This window comes from Neoarius graeffei, chromosome 13 (genome assembly GCF_027579695.1).
Source record: "Neoarius graeffei isolate fNeoGra1 chromosome 13, fNeoGra1.pri, whole genome shotgun sequence".
Lineage (NCBI taxonomy): Eukaryota > Metazoa > Chordata > Actinopteri > Siluriformes > Ariidae > Neoarius > Neoarius graeffei.
This window is the reverse complement of record NC_083581.1, coordinates 57491122-57509938: the sequence shown is the minus strand read 5'-3', so window position 1 is coordinate 57509938 and position 18817 is coordinate 57491122. Positions and strand designations below refer to the sequence as shown.

The 18817-nt window shown below is 38.3% G+C and overlaps 2 protein-coding genes and 2 non-coding genes across 6 annotated transcripts; 2 read left to right on the top strand and 2 right to left on the bottom strand.

Moving 5' to 3' along the window:
* Positions 1 to 771: 771 nt before the first annotated feature.
* On the bottom strand, positions 772 to 4190 carry ccdc115 (coiled-coil domain containing 115). The gene is made up of 5 exons (XM_060936922.1): positions 3889 to 4190; positions 3689 to 3792; positions 3208 to 3314; positions 2860 to 3054; positions 772 to 1143 (listed from the first exon to the last, which is right to left on the bottom strand). Exons 1-5 carry the CDS (start codon positions 3997 to 3999, stop codon positions 1028 to 1030), a joined length of 633 nt encoding a protein of 210 aa, XP_060792905.1. The 5' UTR covers positions 4000 to 4190; the 3' UTR covers positions 772 to 1027.
* Positions 4191 to 6002: 1812 nt separating this feature from the next.
* Positions 6003 to 6074, bottom strand: trnae-uuc (transfer RNA glutamic acid (anticodon UUC)). The gene has a single exon. It is a non-coding gene; the product is annotated as a tRNA-Glu (tRNA).
* A 684-nt stretch (positions 6075 to 6758) lies between these two features.
* On the top strand, positions 6759 to 6830 carry trnah-gug (transfer RNA histidin (anticodon GUG)). Its single transcript has one exon. It is a non-coding gene; the product is annotated as a tRNA-His (tRNA).
* A 5201-nt stretch (positions 6831 to 12031) lies between these two features.
* ebp (EBP cholestenol delta-isomerase) lies at positions 12032 to 17277 on the top strand. Of its 3 annotated transcripts, none has more exons than XM_060936919.1 (5): positions 12032 to 12148; positions 12494 to 12803; positions 15878 to 15914; positions 16017 to 16147; positions 16955 to 17277. In XM_060936919.1, exons 2-5 carry the CDS (start codon positions 12494 to 12496, stop codon positions 17170 to 17172), a joined length of 696 nt encoding a protein of 231 aa, XP_060792902.1. In that variant the 5' UTR covers positions 12032 to 12148; the 3' UTR covers positions 17173 to 17277. The 3 variants fall into 3 exon arrangements, with proteins under 3 accessions (XP_060792902.1, XP_060792903.1, XP_060792904.1); XM_060936920.1 differs by having other exon boundaries at positions 12453 to 12803; XM_060936921.1 differs by lacking the exon at positions 12032 to 12148 and adding an exon at positions 12168 to 12188.
* The last annotated feature ends 1540 nt before the right edge of the window (positions 17278 to 18817 follow it).

Below are 18817 nucleotides of genomic sequence, written 5' to 3'. Positions count from 1 at the left end.
GGCCACTTCACATGCTTTCATGCACTTCCCTTCTTACTCTGACATGCCCATCACTCTGAAATAGGGTAAATCTGGACTCATCAGACCACATGACCTTTTTCCATTGCTTCCGAGAAAATTGAAGCCTTTTCTTCTGATTAGCCTTACTACCAAGTAAGGTTTGTAGGGCCATACAGCTGTTTAGTCCCAATCGTAAGTTCTCATCCCATTGTGCATGTAGAAATGCTCTTACTTTCACTACTAAACATAGCCATGAGTTCTACTGTTAATTTTTTTAACACGATTCGACTTCAAGTGTTTAAGTGATCTCCAATCATAGTCATGATTTTTCTCCTGACCAGAAAACCAATATTTCATTGTCTTTAATAACACTAATAATCATTTTACTTTTATTAATCAAAACACTGATAAAATAACTATCCGTCTTTAAAAATATAAGCATTCTATATTTTAACAGCTAAAATTAAACAGCATCTAAAAGAATTACTGTAGTTTGCAGTAATTTCTAAAATTTTTGTCAAGCAAATATTTAAAGTAAAAAAAGATTGACAGACTTGGCCTTTACCTAAGGTTTGCTAGCAAAGTTTCTGTTAGCCATGTAAGTGGTTTTTACTACTCAAATTCTGGAACTTGTTCCTAAAGCAAGCCTAGACAAGTTTAAACACCATTTAATAGTAAATCTTTTCACGTTATATACAGTGAGAACTCAACTATAAATAATTTTTTGGCCATTTGCCAGAAATTCCATATAGAAATATCCAACAGGTTAGGAACATTTTAGAAACCCTCATTTAATATGTAACAATTAGCAAAATTAAATATGAAAAAAAAAATGTATGAACTTGAGATTTATTATTATTTTTCAGTGCTGTGGAAACATGCATTTGTTAACCACACCATTTATAACCATTTTATTTACTCCTGAGTTAAGAATCACTCACATTGTAGTATATAAAATGGACTGGTACAACATCAGAGAAATAAATAAAGTTCAGAAAAATCTAAACAAACACTCATGTGTGATGCATTATTCTTTCAATTCAGAGACAATCTTCTGTTTATCCTTCATCTGAGTCTGCATCTCTGATCTCGTTTTCACAATTGCGCTCTGCAGGGTTGAGATCTCAGCTGCTAGAGTAATGACTGCAAAACAACAAAAATAAAACTTAAGTTAATATGAATGCGCAGAAAAATAGAAATAAAAAAACATTAGCATTAATAATTTTACAAATGGACCACCAAAAAAAAAAATCCCATAAGTTCATTTCTTACAGAATTTTGTCCCTTCATCTTTGCTTCAAGAAAGAACATTGTTCAGATGATTACATTTAAAAAATAATAATAAATAAGTAAGGCCACAGTACTAGAACAATACAAAATGCTGGGCATGGATTTTCTTTAATTGGTTGGCTTCATAAAACAGAATCTGTCTAAATGTGTTTCAGTGGAAAATAAAAGAAGCAGAAAACTCAATACTCTACTTCCAAATGCACATCAGCCATTTACCAGATAAAAAGCTCATCATAATCACAATAAAACTATTGCATCTGCATGCAATCATTATTAAAGAAGCAGCCTTTATTCGTCACATGCACACTCAAGCACAGTGAAACTCATCCTCTGCAGTTAACACGAACACACACACACACCCAGAGCAATAGGCAGCCATACTACAGCACCCGGGGAGCAGTTAGGAGTTAGGTACCTTGCTCAAGGGCACTTCAGCCCAAGGCCACCCCATGTCAACCTAACTGCATGGTCTTTGAAATGTGGGGGAAACTGGAGCACCCGGAGGAAACCCACGCAGACATGGGGAGAACATGTCAACTCCATACAGAAAGGCCCCCTGTCAGCCACTGGGCTCAAACCCAGGACCTTCTTGCCGTGAGGCGACAGTGCTAACCACTATGCTGCTATTTTAAAGAATAAAATAACCTAAAGATGAGTTAAAAAGGTTTAGAATTTCTCAAGAATTAACAAATAAAGAAAGATTTTGAGAAAACATTGTTCCACAATGGGCAGCACGGTGGTGTAGTGGTTAGCGCTGTCGCCTCACAGCAAGAAGGTCTGGGTTCGAGCCCTGTGGCCGGCGAGGGCCTTTCTGTGCGGAGTTTGCATGTTGTCTGCGTGGGTTTCCCCCACAGTCCAAAGACATGCAGGTTAGGTTAACTGGTGACTCTAAATTGACCGTGAATGGTTGTCTGTGTCTATGTGTCAGCCCTGCGATGACCTGGTGACTTGTCCAGGGTGTACCTCGCCTGTAGTCAGCTGGGATAGGCTCCAGCTTGCCTATGACCCTGTAGAACAGGATAAAGCAGCTAGAGATAATGAGATGAATGAGATTGTTCCACAATGTGAAATTTATTATATAAAAAGGTTAAAAAAAATAGCTGTGTCAAAGCACAGTTTACCATTTACTCCAGTTTTTCGAAAATTTGTATAAACATCTTGTTCATATTGACCCCAACACAATAAAACAAAGTGGTTAAAAAGCTGCTGAAAAAGTGAAGGTTTAAACACCTTTACCAAAAAAAAAAAAAAAACAAACAACCTCTATATCGAGCAAAAGTAATGTCCAGGAGCAATAAAACACTGGATTGTAGTTTATATTACATATTACGTATGGAATACAGACAAGTGCACTGTTCAAAGAATGCCTCATAACCTAATAAGTTTGCCTAACCTGATTTAAAATAATTATAACAACCACCTAAGATTTTCAAAAACATGCCTATAATGCCTAACAAATAAGTAAAAACAGCCAATTAAACACCAAATTTAAACAAATTGTTTTCATTAAAAAAGCAGACATGCATTTGCAGGCCACTATGGTTGTATAGACTTGAGTTTTACACTTACCTTCTTTAAAAGCTGCCTGAGTTTGCTTAAGGTTTTGTGGGACAAGGATCCCAAACCATTTCAGTGGATCTTGGTGCTGACTTGGAGATTTCTCACTCTTAGAATTAAATTGAGGTTCCTTCTCACATTGGTCTTTGGAAATGTCTTTTTCTTCCTCATTTTCTTTCTTTTTAACAGTCACTCGCCTTCTGAGGCCTGCAAATAAGAGTGTTTTGCTTTTTTTTTTTTTTTAAATGTGACTGGAAAAAAAAGTCCACTGTTGTTAAAATTCAACTTTCTGTACATTTCATAATTTTTAGAAAGAGCATGCACTATTATTCTGATTTATGATCCATTTACTCGCCCTACCTCCCTCTGTTGGTCCTATGGTCTCTACTGTATTACTTTCTTTTAGTTCTTCTGCTTCATCATCTATTCGCTTACATTTGAACTCCACCTCACCATTTTCTGACCAGCTGCATTTCAGATTAACACAGATGTATACAAGTAAGTATTGAAGGACAAAATGCTCTCAATTACTGTAATTACTTTTCATACTGTAAAACTCAAACTAAATCCTATAAAAGGTAAATAGCAGTGTATATAATGCATATAGAGTGGTTGTAAATAACGACAGCCAACACACAGACTTTCCAAATTTAAAAAAAATTAAAAATGCTTCATCCACTGTACCAGTATGTGAAGTCCTATGCTTAGGACCTTCACTTCATGAAGCAATTTGCATCTTAATTTTTTTCTACCACAAACAAACAAACAAACAAAGTCCCATTCCACATTTTCCCACATTACTTAAGTACAATGCAGTAACTTCAGAAATACGTAGAAGCACCTGGCATAAACATGTACAAGTGCCTCCATCTCACTGGCATACTGCAGGGCTGAGACCTGCTTGTTCCCCATTGAGTAACGGGCCTTGGAAATGTTAAACCATCCCTGTGGAAAGACAAATCAGACTGTTTTAAAACGATCAAGAGAACACAAAGTGTATTCAACTAAAATACATTCACAGTACCAGTTATAATTTCTTACCTCTTCTATGAGCATGTTAAGTTTTTGTCTTTTCTCCTCCAAAATCTCAAGCTGATCCATAAAATGAAGTAACTGTTGGTCTAAGTGTAGAGAAGCAGGATCTAGACCCATTTCTTCTACACGTGTGATTCACAGCTGAGGCGCAACAAAAATCAATATTTTTCAAACAGACACAATCAGCGTCGTGCAATATAACACAATGACTCAAAGACTGTGATAAAGCGTCGATATTTGTGCGCCTTTATTGCATGTAAGCCTCTCCATTCACTGCTTCGCCGTCGTAGGTCATATGACAGCACGTCTTCTTCTTCTTCTTTTGGGTTTAATGGTGGTTGGCATGCCAACTTAAAGGTGCATTACCGCCACCTACTGGATTGGAGTGTGGAACAGAAGATTGGCAGGGGGGAAAAAACAACCCTAAATTTCCTCTATTATACCTGTTTCTTTTAAAAATGTTATTAGTTGGCCATATATGTGTCCTAATGCCTTACCTAAGAGGTTCTGCAGTGTGAAGTTAAACTTTATTTCTTGAAGTACTTCACTTAGTTTCTTTCTCTCTTCCTTAAAGTGTTCTGAGCTATGGATGCAGTGGTTCTCTAACTGCACCTCAAAGAAGAGGAAAGATATGCAGCAGATCATCAGGACTGCATCAAAAATTATTGGTACCCCGGTCCAATCCCTGGAACAGATCTACTCTGCCAGGCTGAGAAACAGAGCCACAAAGATTAGGACTGACTGCACTCACCCCAGACAATGTCTTTTTGACACCCTTCCCTCTGGCAGGCTTAGGGTCAGAAAGTCACAAACAGCAAGACACCAAAATAGCTTCTTCCCCAGGGCTGTAAAAGCTCTGCTGGAGGCCTGACCCGGACTTGGACTCACACTCTGCACTTTACTGTGTTTCATTGAATAATCACATACTGCAATTTATACTGCTGCTTATATGCCATTATGCTGCTTTTTAAAAGGTTATATATAATTTATTTATTGATATGTTGCTGTGATCTGAGCCCTCAAACAGTGTTTCGTTGTATAGTAATGTGCAATGACAATAAAGAATCTATCTATCTATGCCCACCTCCGGGCTACATGGTGGTGTAGTGGTTAGCATGGGTGCCTTCCACCAAGAAGGTTCTGGTTTGAATCCAGTGGTTGGTGAGGGCCTTTCTGTGTGGAGTTTGTATGTTCTGCTCTGGTTTCCTCCAAAGACTGTGTTAATGTGGGGTGGTCTTGGGCTGAAGTGCCCTTGAGCAAGGTACCTAACTACTCCCTGGCTGCCCACTGGGTGGGTGCTTGCTGCTTCAGCTGAGTTAAATCCAGAGGATGAATTTCACTGTGCTTGAAGTGTGCATGTGACAAATAAAGGTTTCTTCTTCTTATATAAATCACATGCTGCACTGATTCTGGCTGATTGCAATGTCTGCATAACCCAGTTGGATGTTTTCCTGTTATATGAAGTGTCTTGTTGAGTGCTGTATGGCCTATTCTTAGACGAGTGATGATGGTTTCTTCTCTTCTGTTTCTTCCCACCTTTCTCCCAACACCCACATGCTTTTGTATATTGTAGAGATGTCTTCCTGTATCACTGGTGTCCCAGTACTCCTGCTATACTTTTTCTGTTTGACTTTTAATGATGGTTTATGTCTCAGCTTTACATGATGGGATTTGCAGAGGAACTGTTTGCCAATATGTCGACGTCCTCGTTTCCTTCTACCCCGTCAGTAAGAGTCAGCTGATAGCTGATGATGACATTTCCGGGTTTCTGTGTCTGTGAACTGTGGCTACGTTTACAGACTATTTAAAACAAGTCAACCATACAAAAGATGTTATCTTGGACATACAGTAAACCACTATCCAGTGACTTGACAAGGTATTAGATTCGATCGTGTCTGATTTTCTAGTGTTAGACTAAACGTCATTTATATGCACGTCATCGATTTCAACTAAAACTGAATGTTAGTGAACTGTATATTTGCTACATGGTAAAGTGTAAATACAACGTACGCATGTTCTCTATTGGGCACTATTTCTTTTTACAAAGCGTTCTTACACCAAAATTAAATGAATGTATAAATGTTAATATTACAGGTAAAGAAATAATAATAAAAGCTATATTCCCATACCGGGAGTCGAACCCGGGCCGCCTGGGTGAAAACCAGGAATCCTAACCGCTAGACCATATGGGACTTGAGAGCACACTTCACGTTTGTTCTTATAATGATATGATCTGGCACGCATGTTCCTGTTAATTGTGAAATGAATAGTAAATTTTTCGTTTGCTAAAACGTAATTTACACAAATAACGTTCTAGTTTCGAGGATCTAGCTATTAACTATTTTTCACCTTCGCTCACAGGGTCCCAACCCGCTATTCTGAACATTTTATCTTTTCCCTGATTCCAACACGCCTCATTCAACTAAACAGGTAATTAAACAAACCTTCTTTAGTTAACTTTGGCGTGTTATAGTAGGAAAAGTAGTAAAATGTGCAGCAGGAACCCGGACATTTTCTTCTAGCTCGGGATTTCTCAGCTCCTGATTCAGTTCTAGTATGTTTGGAGCGGGGAAAACTTTACATTAAGTTAGAAAATCATTAGCTCCATATGTTATCTTGAAATTGAGCTGATTATCAAGCCCTCTATAATAAATTTTATCTGGTGTGTTTTTGAGCTGGGAAACTTGACATTGTGCAGGATAGTGGAGGAGAGAAATTCCGGTTTAGCTCGCGTTTACACACAGAAATATGCAAATAAATACACAAATAATGTACATTAACTGTCAATTAAATCAGAAACAATAACTAGAGGACAGAGCTAGTCGACGTGCTCTTTAGGGGAACCTTCAAGTTTTTTCTCAGCGCCTCTGTAGCTTGCCGTGATCGTATAGTGGTTAGTACTCTGCGTTGTGGCCGCAGCAACCCCGGTTCGAATCCGGGTCACGGCAAAAATAAAAGGGGCGAGTTCTTTTCTTTTTTCTACACACTTTTATTAAAACTTAAGTATATATTTTCACTGCCGTATCACATTTCGTTGGGACAACGTTTGCATTTGGATACTAAAAAATCAAAGCAAAGCTTCTGACTTCAGTGATCATAAAAATTATGCTCTATTCTCTCTGAAGGCTCCTCCATTTACAGTGAGCTGCGAGCAGTGCACTCTATAGGGGCCAAAGTTAACACCTGGACGCCATTTTATAGAGCCGGAGCCAGGTTTTTTTCCCCTTCTCCTTCCCCATACAATCACTGAAATTTATTTAAACAAGAAAAAGTAAATGGTCAAAGTATGAGACACCTTCCCATGCAGTCAGTAGTTTCATTTGGGATCTACTGTTTACTCCACCTGATTAAATATATATTTACAGAGGCTTTCAAATGCTTTTTACCATAGGAAAAAAGTGGAAACCTACATCAAATAGTTTATTTGCCACAGCAGTATATTCAGCTGTTTTATTTATTTACAATTTATTAGAATTGAATATTTAAAAAATGCAATGTTTATTACTTGGACTACTTAAAGGTGCTGACTGTAAAGTTGAATTCTCGGCAAAGTATTCTATGGCTATAGCTGTTGGAGTTTCGAGATGTTGTGATGCTGCACACACCATGTACCCTATGTGTCACTGTTTTGTCAAGATAAAATGCATCCCGCATTTTACGATTCTGAAAATTGCCGACGCAAGCGAGCAGCAATATCATGTTACCACCATGGGGCGTGTTTGACCTACTTTTAACCAAAACAAGTTGGCATGGACAAACATGGCGGACTCTGCTCTCCCGCATGCTAAAAGCCAGTGGAAAAGAAAAGGAAAGTCTGCCTAGTGAGTGCAACATGTCATTTTTCTGGACAGATAACTAAATCATTCTAGCTAGTGCTTAGCTATCTTAGCCTTAGGATGCATGGGCTCAGCTCCACGTAGCAAGTATGGAGTTATGAGGCCTTTCACATGACGTCATTGTAACTGCGGATTTGTTTATCCAGCCATGCTTTGTGTTTGACAACAACCAGCACAAGTGTACACGAGTGATTGTAAGCCCAATTCAGTAAACATCTACAGATAAACTTATAGAAGTTACAGCTAAAAGAATAATGCCAGAGACCTGTAGTGCTTTTGGATGTAATAACAGAAGTGGAGATAAGCCTGGTTTAACTTTTCATCGCTTCCCGGCAAACCCAGAAAGATCAGAAAAATGGTGAACTGCAGTTAAACAGGAAGATTAGATGCCAACAAAGTATTCCTGTGTGTGTGGAGAACATTTTACATCAGGTTAATGTGAAAGCTCTGTGCAACGTTAAAATGTATATCTAGATGTGGGCTTTGGATGTGGGCATGCAATATATTTTATTAGACCTAATGCTTGGCTCAGCAAGCAGCATGTTTGTTATGTACTGATAATGTAGACAAGGACAAACACCATAAAATATGCTAGATCTAGGCCCTGCCTTGTTTATTACTAATAGAAGTCCATGTTTGAGCTTGTCTTTGTCATAATAAGGTATTTTTCTTTATTGGGAATTTCCCATAACAACCCAGCATGCACGAAACCTGCCTAGAAATATTAGTAGGCATCTGTACTTTTGTCTGCCTTTAGCATCTCTGGTGTATTTAGAAGTCCCAAATACTAAATAGTTCAGGATGTCATAGTTTCCTAGTCTGGCCAGGCAAGCTATCTACAGCTCTTCCAAGCTCCCGAAAAATCGGGAACCAATCAACTTTGAGCATCTCCAACGGCCCTGGGTAGAGGCGTGTTCAAGGCACTGACGTAGTAGAACTGCGACCGGAAGCCATAGATTGTTTACAGAATCTATGCCGGAAGCGCTTCATTCACGCTTCCGCATCTATTACGCATAGATGCTGTATTGAAAGCATTCAACGGGAAGTTCTCATTGAAAACGGAGCAAAGAGCAGCCCTGGAGGTATTTATTGAAAGGAAGGACGTTTTCGCCTTGCTCCCGACCGGCTTCGGTAAGAGTTTAATCTACCAGTTAGCCCCGTCACGTCGTATACGTCAGAGGAAAGAGTGATGTGATTGGTTTAAGCTTCGTCACAGCCTTTTCTGGCTTCGACCAGTAGCAAACTGAGGCATTTCAGGGAGGCGGGTCAACCACGGGCTCTGGGAAACGGTTGGGCTTAATATCTTGGCCAGACCAATAGCTCGGAGAGCTTTGTTGCGTTAGCCAGGCTAATAGTTTCCCAGATCCAGTAGGTGCTTTGCCATACACTTTTCAAGGGGAATAAATAAATACATTTGTGGGTAAATTAAGAGGAAGCCTTTTTTTTTTATTGTTGTCTCATGTAAACTTAAACACAGCAAAATTCCTCCTCTGCATTTAACTCAATCTGAAGCCATGAACATACACACTCAGAGAGAGAAGACTTTATTTGTCACACTCAAGCACAGTGAAATTCATCCTCTGCATTTAATCCATCTAAAGCAGTGAACACACGCATGCACGCACACAAGTGAGCAATGAGCATACACACATCCAGAGTGGGCAGCTATGCTACAATGCCCAGGGAGCAGTTGGGGGTTAGGTGCCTTGCTCAAGGGCACTTCAGCCCTTGTTAACCTAACTACATGTCTTTGAACTGTGGGGGAAACCAGAGTACCTGGAGGAAACCCATGTAGACACAGGGAGAACATACAAACTCCACACAGAAAGGCCCCCATTGGCCACTGGGCTCAAACCTGGAACCTGCTCGCTGGGAGGTGACAGTGCTAACCACTACATCATCGTGCCACCACGGATGAAGTTTTTTTTTTAAATGTCTTAACCTCAACACTGTAAAACAAATCATATTCCTTAATACGATTTTTCAGTCCAGTCCCACAAGCACATAAATCCAACATAATTATCAGTCCCACAAGCACATAAGTCCCAAAAACAGCAACCCCACAAGCACATTGCTTCCTACTACTCACTAAGCACAGCAATACCATTATGATTTATTACGTTGCTTAATATGACAAAACTTTGAAATATATGAAATGTACTAATTCTCATCTCATCTCATTATCTCCAGCCGCTTTATCCCTCTACAGGGTCACAGGCAAGCTGGAGCCCATCCCAGCCGACTACGGGCGAAAGGCGGGGTACACCCTGGACAAGTCGCCAGGTCATCACAGGGCTGACACATAGACACAGACAACCATTCACACCTACGGTCAATTTAGAGTCACCAGTTAACCTAACCTGCATGTCTTTGGGGGAAACCGGAGCACCCGGAGGAAACCCACGCAGACACGGGGAGAACATGCAAAGTCCACACAGAAAGGCCCTCGCCAGCCCCGGGGCTCAAACCCAGGACCTTCTTGCTGTGAGGCGACAGCACTAACCACTACACCACCATGCTGCCATATACTAATTCTATATGCTAAAATATATTGGATATACTAATTGAATTTCTAAGTTATATTCAGAATATAAATATTTAGAATATATTTACAAATTTATTATTTATATAACACGGGTTTGATGACCTGTTGTGCACCAACCTATGTATGATTACGATTATTCATTTGACCAGCAGGTGTCACTAGTGAGCAAGTGAAGCCTCGGGAAATTAACCACTTCTCAACACAAATGGCAACATTTCAGTGGTTCAGTAATCTTCATTTGACCATCTCTAGCTGAAGCCTTATTTTAACCCTTTGATGCAAAACATATGCACACCCCTTCTAATGCACAACATGGGTCAAAAATGACCCGCATGCATTTTCCAGGTTATTTCATGCTGACTGAGTTTCTCTTTGCTCTATTTTGAAATCAATTTATTTTATGATTGAATATTCCCAGTATTCTTTAAATATCTTGTTTTTAATTACCACAAATCATTAATTTAATTTTTTCTTTCCTACTTTATGAACAAAAATACTTTTTATATTACTACACATGGGTCATCCAAGTGTGATTTAAAATTAAATGTCTTAATACTATAATAATAATTTGTTTCAAGTAATTACTTTAGCAGTGAATGGGGCCAGTTATTTATTTATTAACTATGTAGTTAGCTAAGCTAACTAAAGTAGAATATGTCAACAGCTAGGTAGCTAATATTAATTACTTGTAACTTTCTGACAAGTAATCTACTCACTCTCAAGGTAACATAATCAATTTTTTTCTAAGGTAATGTTAGAACAATTGAAAAACATTACTTACATGTATTAGATGGGTAAAGGGCGCTGTGCTGAGCTATGAAATGTCTGACACAAGCACAATTCACAGTTCCCACCAAACGCTGGAGTAAATGCATGCGGGTCGTTTCTGACCCATGTGTGTAAACTTGATGTAGAATTACAAAAGCTGTGCTTGTTCATAACTTAAGAAAGGAAAAATAAAAATGATGATTTGTGCTAAACAAAAACAAGATATTTACTGCATATTTGGAAAAGTAAATGACAAAATGAATTTATTTCAAAAGTATATCACAGAAACACTCAGCCATACATGAAATAACCTGGAAAATGAATGCAGGTCGTTTTTGACCCATGTGCATTAGAAGGGTAGTGATACAAAAAGGGTTTTTATTCAAAAAGTAAGAAAGGAAAAAAATAAGGATGTATGATGATCAAAAACACGTTAATTGAGGAATACCTTGAATACTGAATGATGGAATTAATTTATTGCAAAGATATAGAAGATAAAAACTCAGCCGGGTCACTTTTGACCCATGTTTTGCATCAAAGGGTTAAAAGCTCTCAGTGATAAGACTGAGATACCGTACTATTTGGCAGTATTGACTTTTAATGACGTATACATGCGCAATACAGTGGGACATTTTGATGAGGTCGGGTAAAAACAGCACAAACAAGGTGTCCGTCGAATGTTTTAAAAAGTAAAGTAAAATTTACAGTAAGTGCTTTTCACAACTTAACTTGGGGGAAGAAAGCTTCCAGGGTTCATTACTTCAGCATTGCCCGGTCTGTGGGTTTACAGCCAATCACGTTTCTCCGTTGCGAGTGACGTCAGCCGTGTTCCGAGTTTACCGCCCAGTAAAATGGTGAGTGCGCTTCTTGAGGCTGGCTGGCTGCATGGCGTCAGGAGTGGTTATTGGTCATGTGGTGTTGGGGTGGGATGGAACTTTGTCGTGCGATGTGGTTTTATAGGTTTGCTGTCATTTATGGCATGCTCAGTTAATAAAGTTTGTTTTGCGGTCAGGGGACATTCCCTTATTTCCTTTAGTGTTTTCATTATTTTTAGTCTGCTTTCTCTTTATCTCTTTTGTGCATGTTTGCAGGCTAATATTCCTCTTTATAATTCAAGGTAAGGAGAAACAATTTAATATTCCTCTTTATAATTCAAGGTAAGGAGAAACAATTGGACCGACTTTCAAAAAAAAAGGTGACCATTAAATAATTTGTTATCTATATGCAAATTAATGCTTCTTTAGAAAACAAATGTATGCTTGTCCTGCATACAGGCAACATGGTCTTCTTTGTTTAATAGTTAACTTACTTGTGTAATTTTTGTATATAGCTGAATATCATGACTAGCTAAATAACAGGAGTGTTCATTTATTTTCCCTTTTCACCTCTGTTTATTTTGTGCATTTGTGACTGGTGTACAGTTGCTGTTGCACTGAGATTGAGAGACTCTGTGCCTTTGTAGATGTCAAAGGTGGCAGCTGAACCTGTAAGTCACCCATACTGGCCCAGAAACCTGTCCATCCCAAACTACACAGAAAATGAGCGCTCCATGTTGGAGATTGTCACTTTCCTGTTCTCTGTGTCGGGACTGTTGATGATGTTTGCCTGGACTCTGACGGGAAAGAACGTTGGAGGAGGAAGACTGAGCATCTGGAGAAGGTTAGCACTTTGCTGGTTTACTGTCTGTGGCTTCATCCATGGTGTCATCGAGGGCTGGTTCTCTCTCTACTACACCATCATTCCAGCAGACCAGAGCTTCCTTTCTCAACTTTGTGAGTGAACATTAAAGCATTAATAGTCTTTTACACATTCAGTGTAAAGTGGCCATGTAATCAACAGGGATTATAAACTAATGATCGGAAAGTTCAGGACCAAAGAATCCCTGCAGATGACTGGAAAAATATCTTAAAGTGCCATTCCACCACTGGATGTATTCTTTGGCATAAAATACAATATATTTTGACAACATATATAAATGGTGTCACTAGATAGAGAAATCTTTTAGCTTCAAAATGATATATCAAACATAATTTTTTGACAACGACAAGTATATTAATTTTGCGACCAAAGTCACCTACCCTTTTAATTTCCGCGCGTGATGTCATCGGCAGGTTCCCCTTCTTGTGTACCACGTGACGTGTGATGTGGCACATATTATCAGCAATGGTGGATAGAGCGCGATAAAAATAATACCAATAAATCTAGCTAATACCAATAAATCTAGCTAACTGAAAGATTAACTCAAAATTTTTCGCAATTTTTTTGGCCCCCATATACGAGGAGAAATGACTCTCTCACTTTGGGGGTTTCCTGGTCTAAAAATAGACCGACACGTGGTACACAAGAAGGGGAACCTGCCGATGACATCACGTTTCACTACAGCGCGGAAATTAAAAGGGTAGGTGACTTTGGTCGCAAAATTAATATACTTGTCGTTGTCAAAAAATTGTTTGATATATCATTTTGAAGCTAAAAGATTTCTCTGTCTAGTCATGTTGTCATAAAATATATTGTATTTTATGCCAAAGAATACATCCAATGGTGGAATGGCACTTTAAAGCCTGAGTCTAGATGGCTTTGGCTTATTGCAATGAGACCAGGGCTTCCTATATGTTCTGCAAACCCAAGCCTTGACCACCTTCCAGCAATTGTAGCCTACAATTTGGAACTGCTGTAACATTTGAATATACTATTGTCAGTAACATATGGGCAACGTAAGTAACTAAAAACCAGAGGAATGTTACTTGAGCTGGCTTACCATCTAGTGGGAAGTGTTAACTTTGATGGCTTTTCAGAAAGTCAGGAGAGGTGTTTTTCACATATTTCTCTCTCCAGCTTTTTGCTGTCACATCCAGCTTTGAATGATGCATAAGGAAAAAAAAGATGGGTGTGTTATGGAAAAATAATCCACACCAGGGTGGTGTGATAGAGCCAGACACAAAGTATGACTTTGAGTTTGTGTCCAGAAGCAGTAGCACAAGGATCATTGTTTAGACACTAACCTGCTTAACTTTTACACATCTGGAAAAAAGCCACATCCTCTGTAGTTAAAATGTCAGAAGAAAAAACATTCCTGTCCATCTTTTCCAAGGCGAACTGTAAAATGTTTAGCGGTTTCATGACTTCATTATGGTAACGGGAACACTAAGTAGGCAATTTGAGACACAAGGCTAGTTTGTTTAGCAGGTGTAGATGGAGAGAGAAATTTGTCTAATTTATCACTGAATTCTGTTGCTATTGCTGCATGTCAGGACAGTGAGAAGACTTTTTCATAGTTAATTGGTCCATTAATTTGTAAAATAATGAATAAAACAAAACATTGTGGAAGCCATGGCTTAATGGTTAGAGATGTAGCTTTGGGCTCAAGGTTGCTGATTTGGTTCCCTGGACAAGCAGGAATGGCTGAAGTGCCCTTGAGCAAGGCATCTAACTCTCAAATGCTCCCCAGGCTGCTCTGGGTAAGTTGTATGTCACTCTAGATAAGAGTGTCTGCTAAATACCTGTAATGTAAGTTTCTGTCACAATCCTATTTATAAATTGACCCCTAATTTGGAAACCCCTGCACTAGACACTCAATGATATATGGCTTGTTGCCTCTGGATTCAATGGTTCAGGACCCTCATTGTTTTGCGTTCTAAATTGGAATTGAACTGTATATAATGGGATCTGCTTGGTTGTAGTGTTCCCTTTGATTGCTTGTGATCCTTATGACCATCCAGGTAATCCATTTAAGGCAAAGTCTTAAAGAATGACTCCAACAAACATTAATAGATAATCAGTACCTTTGGTCCTGTTCACACCTGGTATTATCATGTGTCCTGGGTGAACAGGACAGCTCTAAGTTCACACCTGGCATTTATTGTGTCTCCACATGTTTTGAATGACCACTGGTGATTTGTATCTCACTTTCATTACATTACGTGGCATTTAAGCAGATGTTCTTATCCAGAGTGACATACAAGGAGTGCAAAAGTCTTTCTTACTCTCTATGTAAATAAACATGTACATTTGTTTGTTTGCAAAGACCAAATGCGGCAACATTTTTAATTGTACTTCCCGTGCCTAGTGTGCTGGAAATGAAAAGAACAACTCAAAACTTGCTGTGTTCCAATCAAACCAAATTACCCAAGATGTTTGAACTTTGTAATATAGCTGTATGAGCGTTTCAAAATTTTCAGAGGTCATGGACAAAGCCAGCTTATGCGCGCTGAGGATCCATTTTGCCTGTTGATGTTATCTGTATTGTAATTTAAAATAATGCAGTTTGTGCTGAATGATTATGTTGAGTAGGCAGTCCTTCATGTGGCCCAGGACATATTCATGTCTGCCATAGGTGGACTGGACCACTTCAGCATGTGGGCTGAGTGATCAGATCCCAATGTACATTTGACCCCATTCACACCTGTACTTAGAGCTGCCTGAACACCCAGGACACATGTTAATACTAGGTGTGTTTAAGATAGTGACTTAAAAAAAAAAAAGCTCAGGCATGCAGCGTAGTTGTGTTGAGACTGTGGAAAACCTCCTCTTAAACAAATTTCAGTCTGTACCTCACTCCTCCCCCCCCCCCACCCATTATGGCCTGTGAACTTGTAATTTTTAGCTAGAAATGATGAATTTACCTAAAGAAATTTCGCAACAGTGGTTCTGTGTACTCTGTGATGACCTGGCGACTTGTCCAGGGTGTACCCCGCCTTTCGCCCGTAGTCAGCTGGGATAGGCTCCAGCTTGCCTGCGACCCTGTAGAAGGATAAAGCGGCTAGAGATAATGAGATGAGAATGAGGTTCTGTGTACTCAGATAATATTGTACTTCCTGTCTGTATTCACTTCCTTTTTCTTCCACAGGGAAGGAATATTCAAAAGGTGACAGCAGATATGTCATGTAAGTTGTAAATATAACTTGTGGTGTTATGTATGTTGTGCTGTTCATGCCAGGTGCATCTTTTTCACAATTTTCATCATGTATCTTTTTTTTTTTTCCTAGAGCAGATAATTTCACTGTGTGCATGGAGACAGTGACTGCGTGTCTGTGGGGACCTTTCAGTCTCTGGATTGTTGTGGCTTTCTTGTATAATCATTCCTACAGATTAGTTTTGCAGCTTATTGTATCTTTAGGTGAGATGTTTTCTTACTCCTAACATGTATATAAACATATATGTTATATGTATAGGGTTATATAGACATGTGATCTTTTTTAATTTAGTTGGATTTCAATAGAAATCCTATACAATTATCACCCAGAGCAAGGGCATCTAAGTTTGAATCTGAAGACACACAAAAGATCAAAATGTTTATAACACAGTGACTTTTTTTTCTTTTTTTTTTGTCATCACTTATTGGTAAGAATGCATGAAGCACATGACCTAAAGGAGGCGATGATGGAGATGATGATGATTATGATTACTTAAATATTCAAGTCAAATCACAACTTTTTAAATGTTATATTTGCTGTGGCAAAGATCATGAAATGAAGTGAAGAAAGTTGTACCTCAGGATCATAAAATGGATTAATTCTCAACAAATGTTTGTAAAACTATTTATTAACTGTAGACAATATTAGAAGCACTGATATTTCAACATCATACTTTATACGTAAGTAGATACAGTAAGTTGTCTTGTGAAGGTGTACAGTTTAAAACTTAAAATAATGACCTTGCCTTCCCTGAACTTGGCCCTGTACAATCTAAATATGCCAAACTAGACAGAAGAAACAAAGTAATACACCAGTGTTGGATAAGAAATCTGACAGATGAACTCAAGATGAAGTGGTAGTTTTTGAGGAATCTTGGGTATAAACATACGTACAACAGTGTTTAACTATAGTGTCGTTTTAATCATGTTTTTTTGAATTATTTATGTCAAATGAGAAACTTGGTTTGAATAATTATATCAGCCCTGATGAACAATCTTCTCTGTCCATAGGGCAGCTGTATGGAGCAGTGCTCTACTTCTTCACTGAGCACAGAGATGGGTATATGCACAGCGAGTATGGACACCCCATCTATTTCTGGTTCTACTTTGTCTTCATGAACGTCCTATGGATTGTGATCCCTTTTATTCTTATTATGGACTCCTGGTTCCAGTTGAGTAGCACCCAAGCTTTGGCAGACAAAACAGTTCCCAAACAAAAGATGAAATAGCTGGGGAAGAAAGTTTAGAAAAGGTAATAAATTACTGTGCACCGTTCTGGTGACATTTGAATGTACAGTAATTGTGGTTATTTTATCTTATTCATAACACTATAGGTATACACAACCCTACAAAGTGTTTAGTTGGATTTTTTGCTTTCATAAGATTAAACCTAAATTTTCTTTCACCTGCATGGAGTGGTGTTTTTAAGTGTTCTTTCATATTAAAAAAAAAAAAAAAACACTAACCTGTTTTGGCGATCAAAGGGTTGGGTTTTTTTTTTTGTTTGTTTGTTTTTAAATAAATGATAGTAGAAAAATATTTAATGTGCCATTTTGAAAAGGAGACCGTAATGAATTGACAGCCTCTAAATAGTTCCAAATACTGTAGTCATCATGCCAAATACTTTTTCCTAAGATTCAAAATTGAAGATATGTTTGTCATTATTTCCCACACTTTTGTACAGTCGAATGAAATACCATTCCTCCTAGCCTAAACAATGTACACAAATAACTATGAAAAGAGTTACTTACAATAAGTACTTAAAAACACACACACACACACACACACACACCGGTACTAAAAAGGTACCTTTTCTCAAGGTAAACCCTTAATCACTTCATTGAGTACACCTGCCTTGCATGTACACTTACTGGCCTTTTCATCAGATACTTCTACCATATATTTGCTGTTTGTAGACAGTAACACCATTTCTAACTGTATGCCAACACTTTGGTAGCCCAACTTTGCATCATCCAGCAGGAAAAGAACCATCATATATGTGATCACTGGAATACAGTACATAGCACAACTGTCATTTATCAAGCGTAAAAGTTATTTATTTATTTATTTCAGCTACATTTTTGCAAGGAAAATCCCTTGACTACACTAACACACCAAACACAATGGTGAGTTATGACTGTTGTGTAACTGCACTTTATCACAGATGTACAGTTCCAATGTGTAGTGCACTGGTTCTCAAAGTGGGTCTGTGATGGTGGTGTAAATCACAACTCACTGTTATCAGAGTTGTATGTATTACTGAGTTCTTATAGCAAAGGTATTTTTCTTAAGTGGTAATAAATAGGCCTATAAATGTCAACCTGGACCTGGTGGAAGTTTCAGGAAGAGAAAACTGATAACTTGCAAGTATATTATTGTGTCCATGTGCATAAAGAGCTTAATGTTTATATAATAACTCATAAAATATATTTGTGCTGTGGATTTTTTTTTCTTTAACAGTAAAAAGGGGTTCCTGGATGCAAAAAGTTTGAGAACTTTGAATGTTTTTTTGGGAAATCAGTGAATGGATCAGCATAAATTAAATAGTTAGCAATTCTTGCTTTTAGCAATTTCATGATTTCAACGTTTTCAGGTCAAAACATTTCCATTAATGAATGCTGTCGTGCTCACAGTATTTGATCAGATGTGTGCTGTTTTATTTTTCTTAATAAAAGCCCAGTGCAAAAAAATAAAATAAAATAAATAAACGGAAAAAAAAGAAAAGGGAGGTAAATCGGTTTGGGATTTGATTCACCGAAACGAGCCGCCATAATGAGTATTTTCCACACAGAGCAGTGAAGTGTGGTGGTGAGTTGAAGGTGAAAGATGGAAAATTTCACGTTTTCATCCCGAAAGTGAGCAAATGATATATAC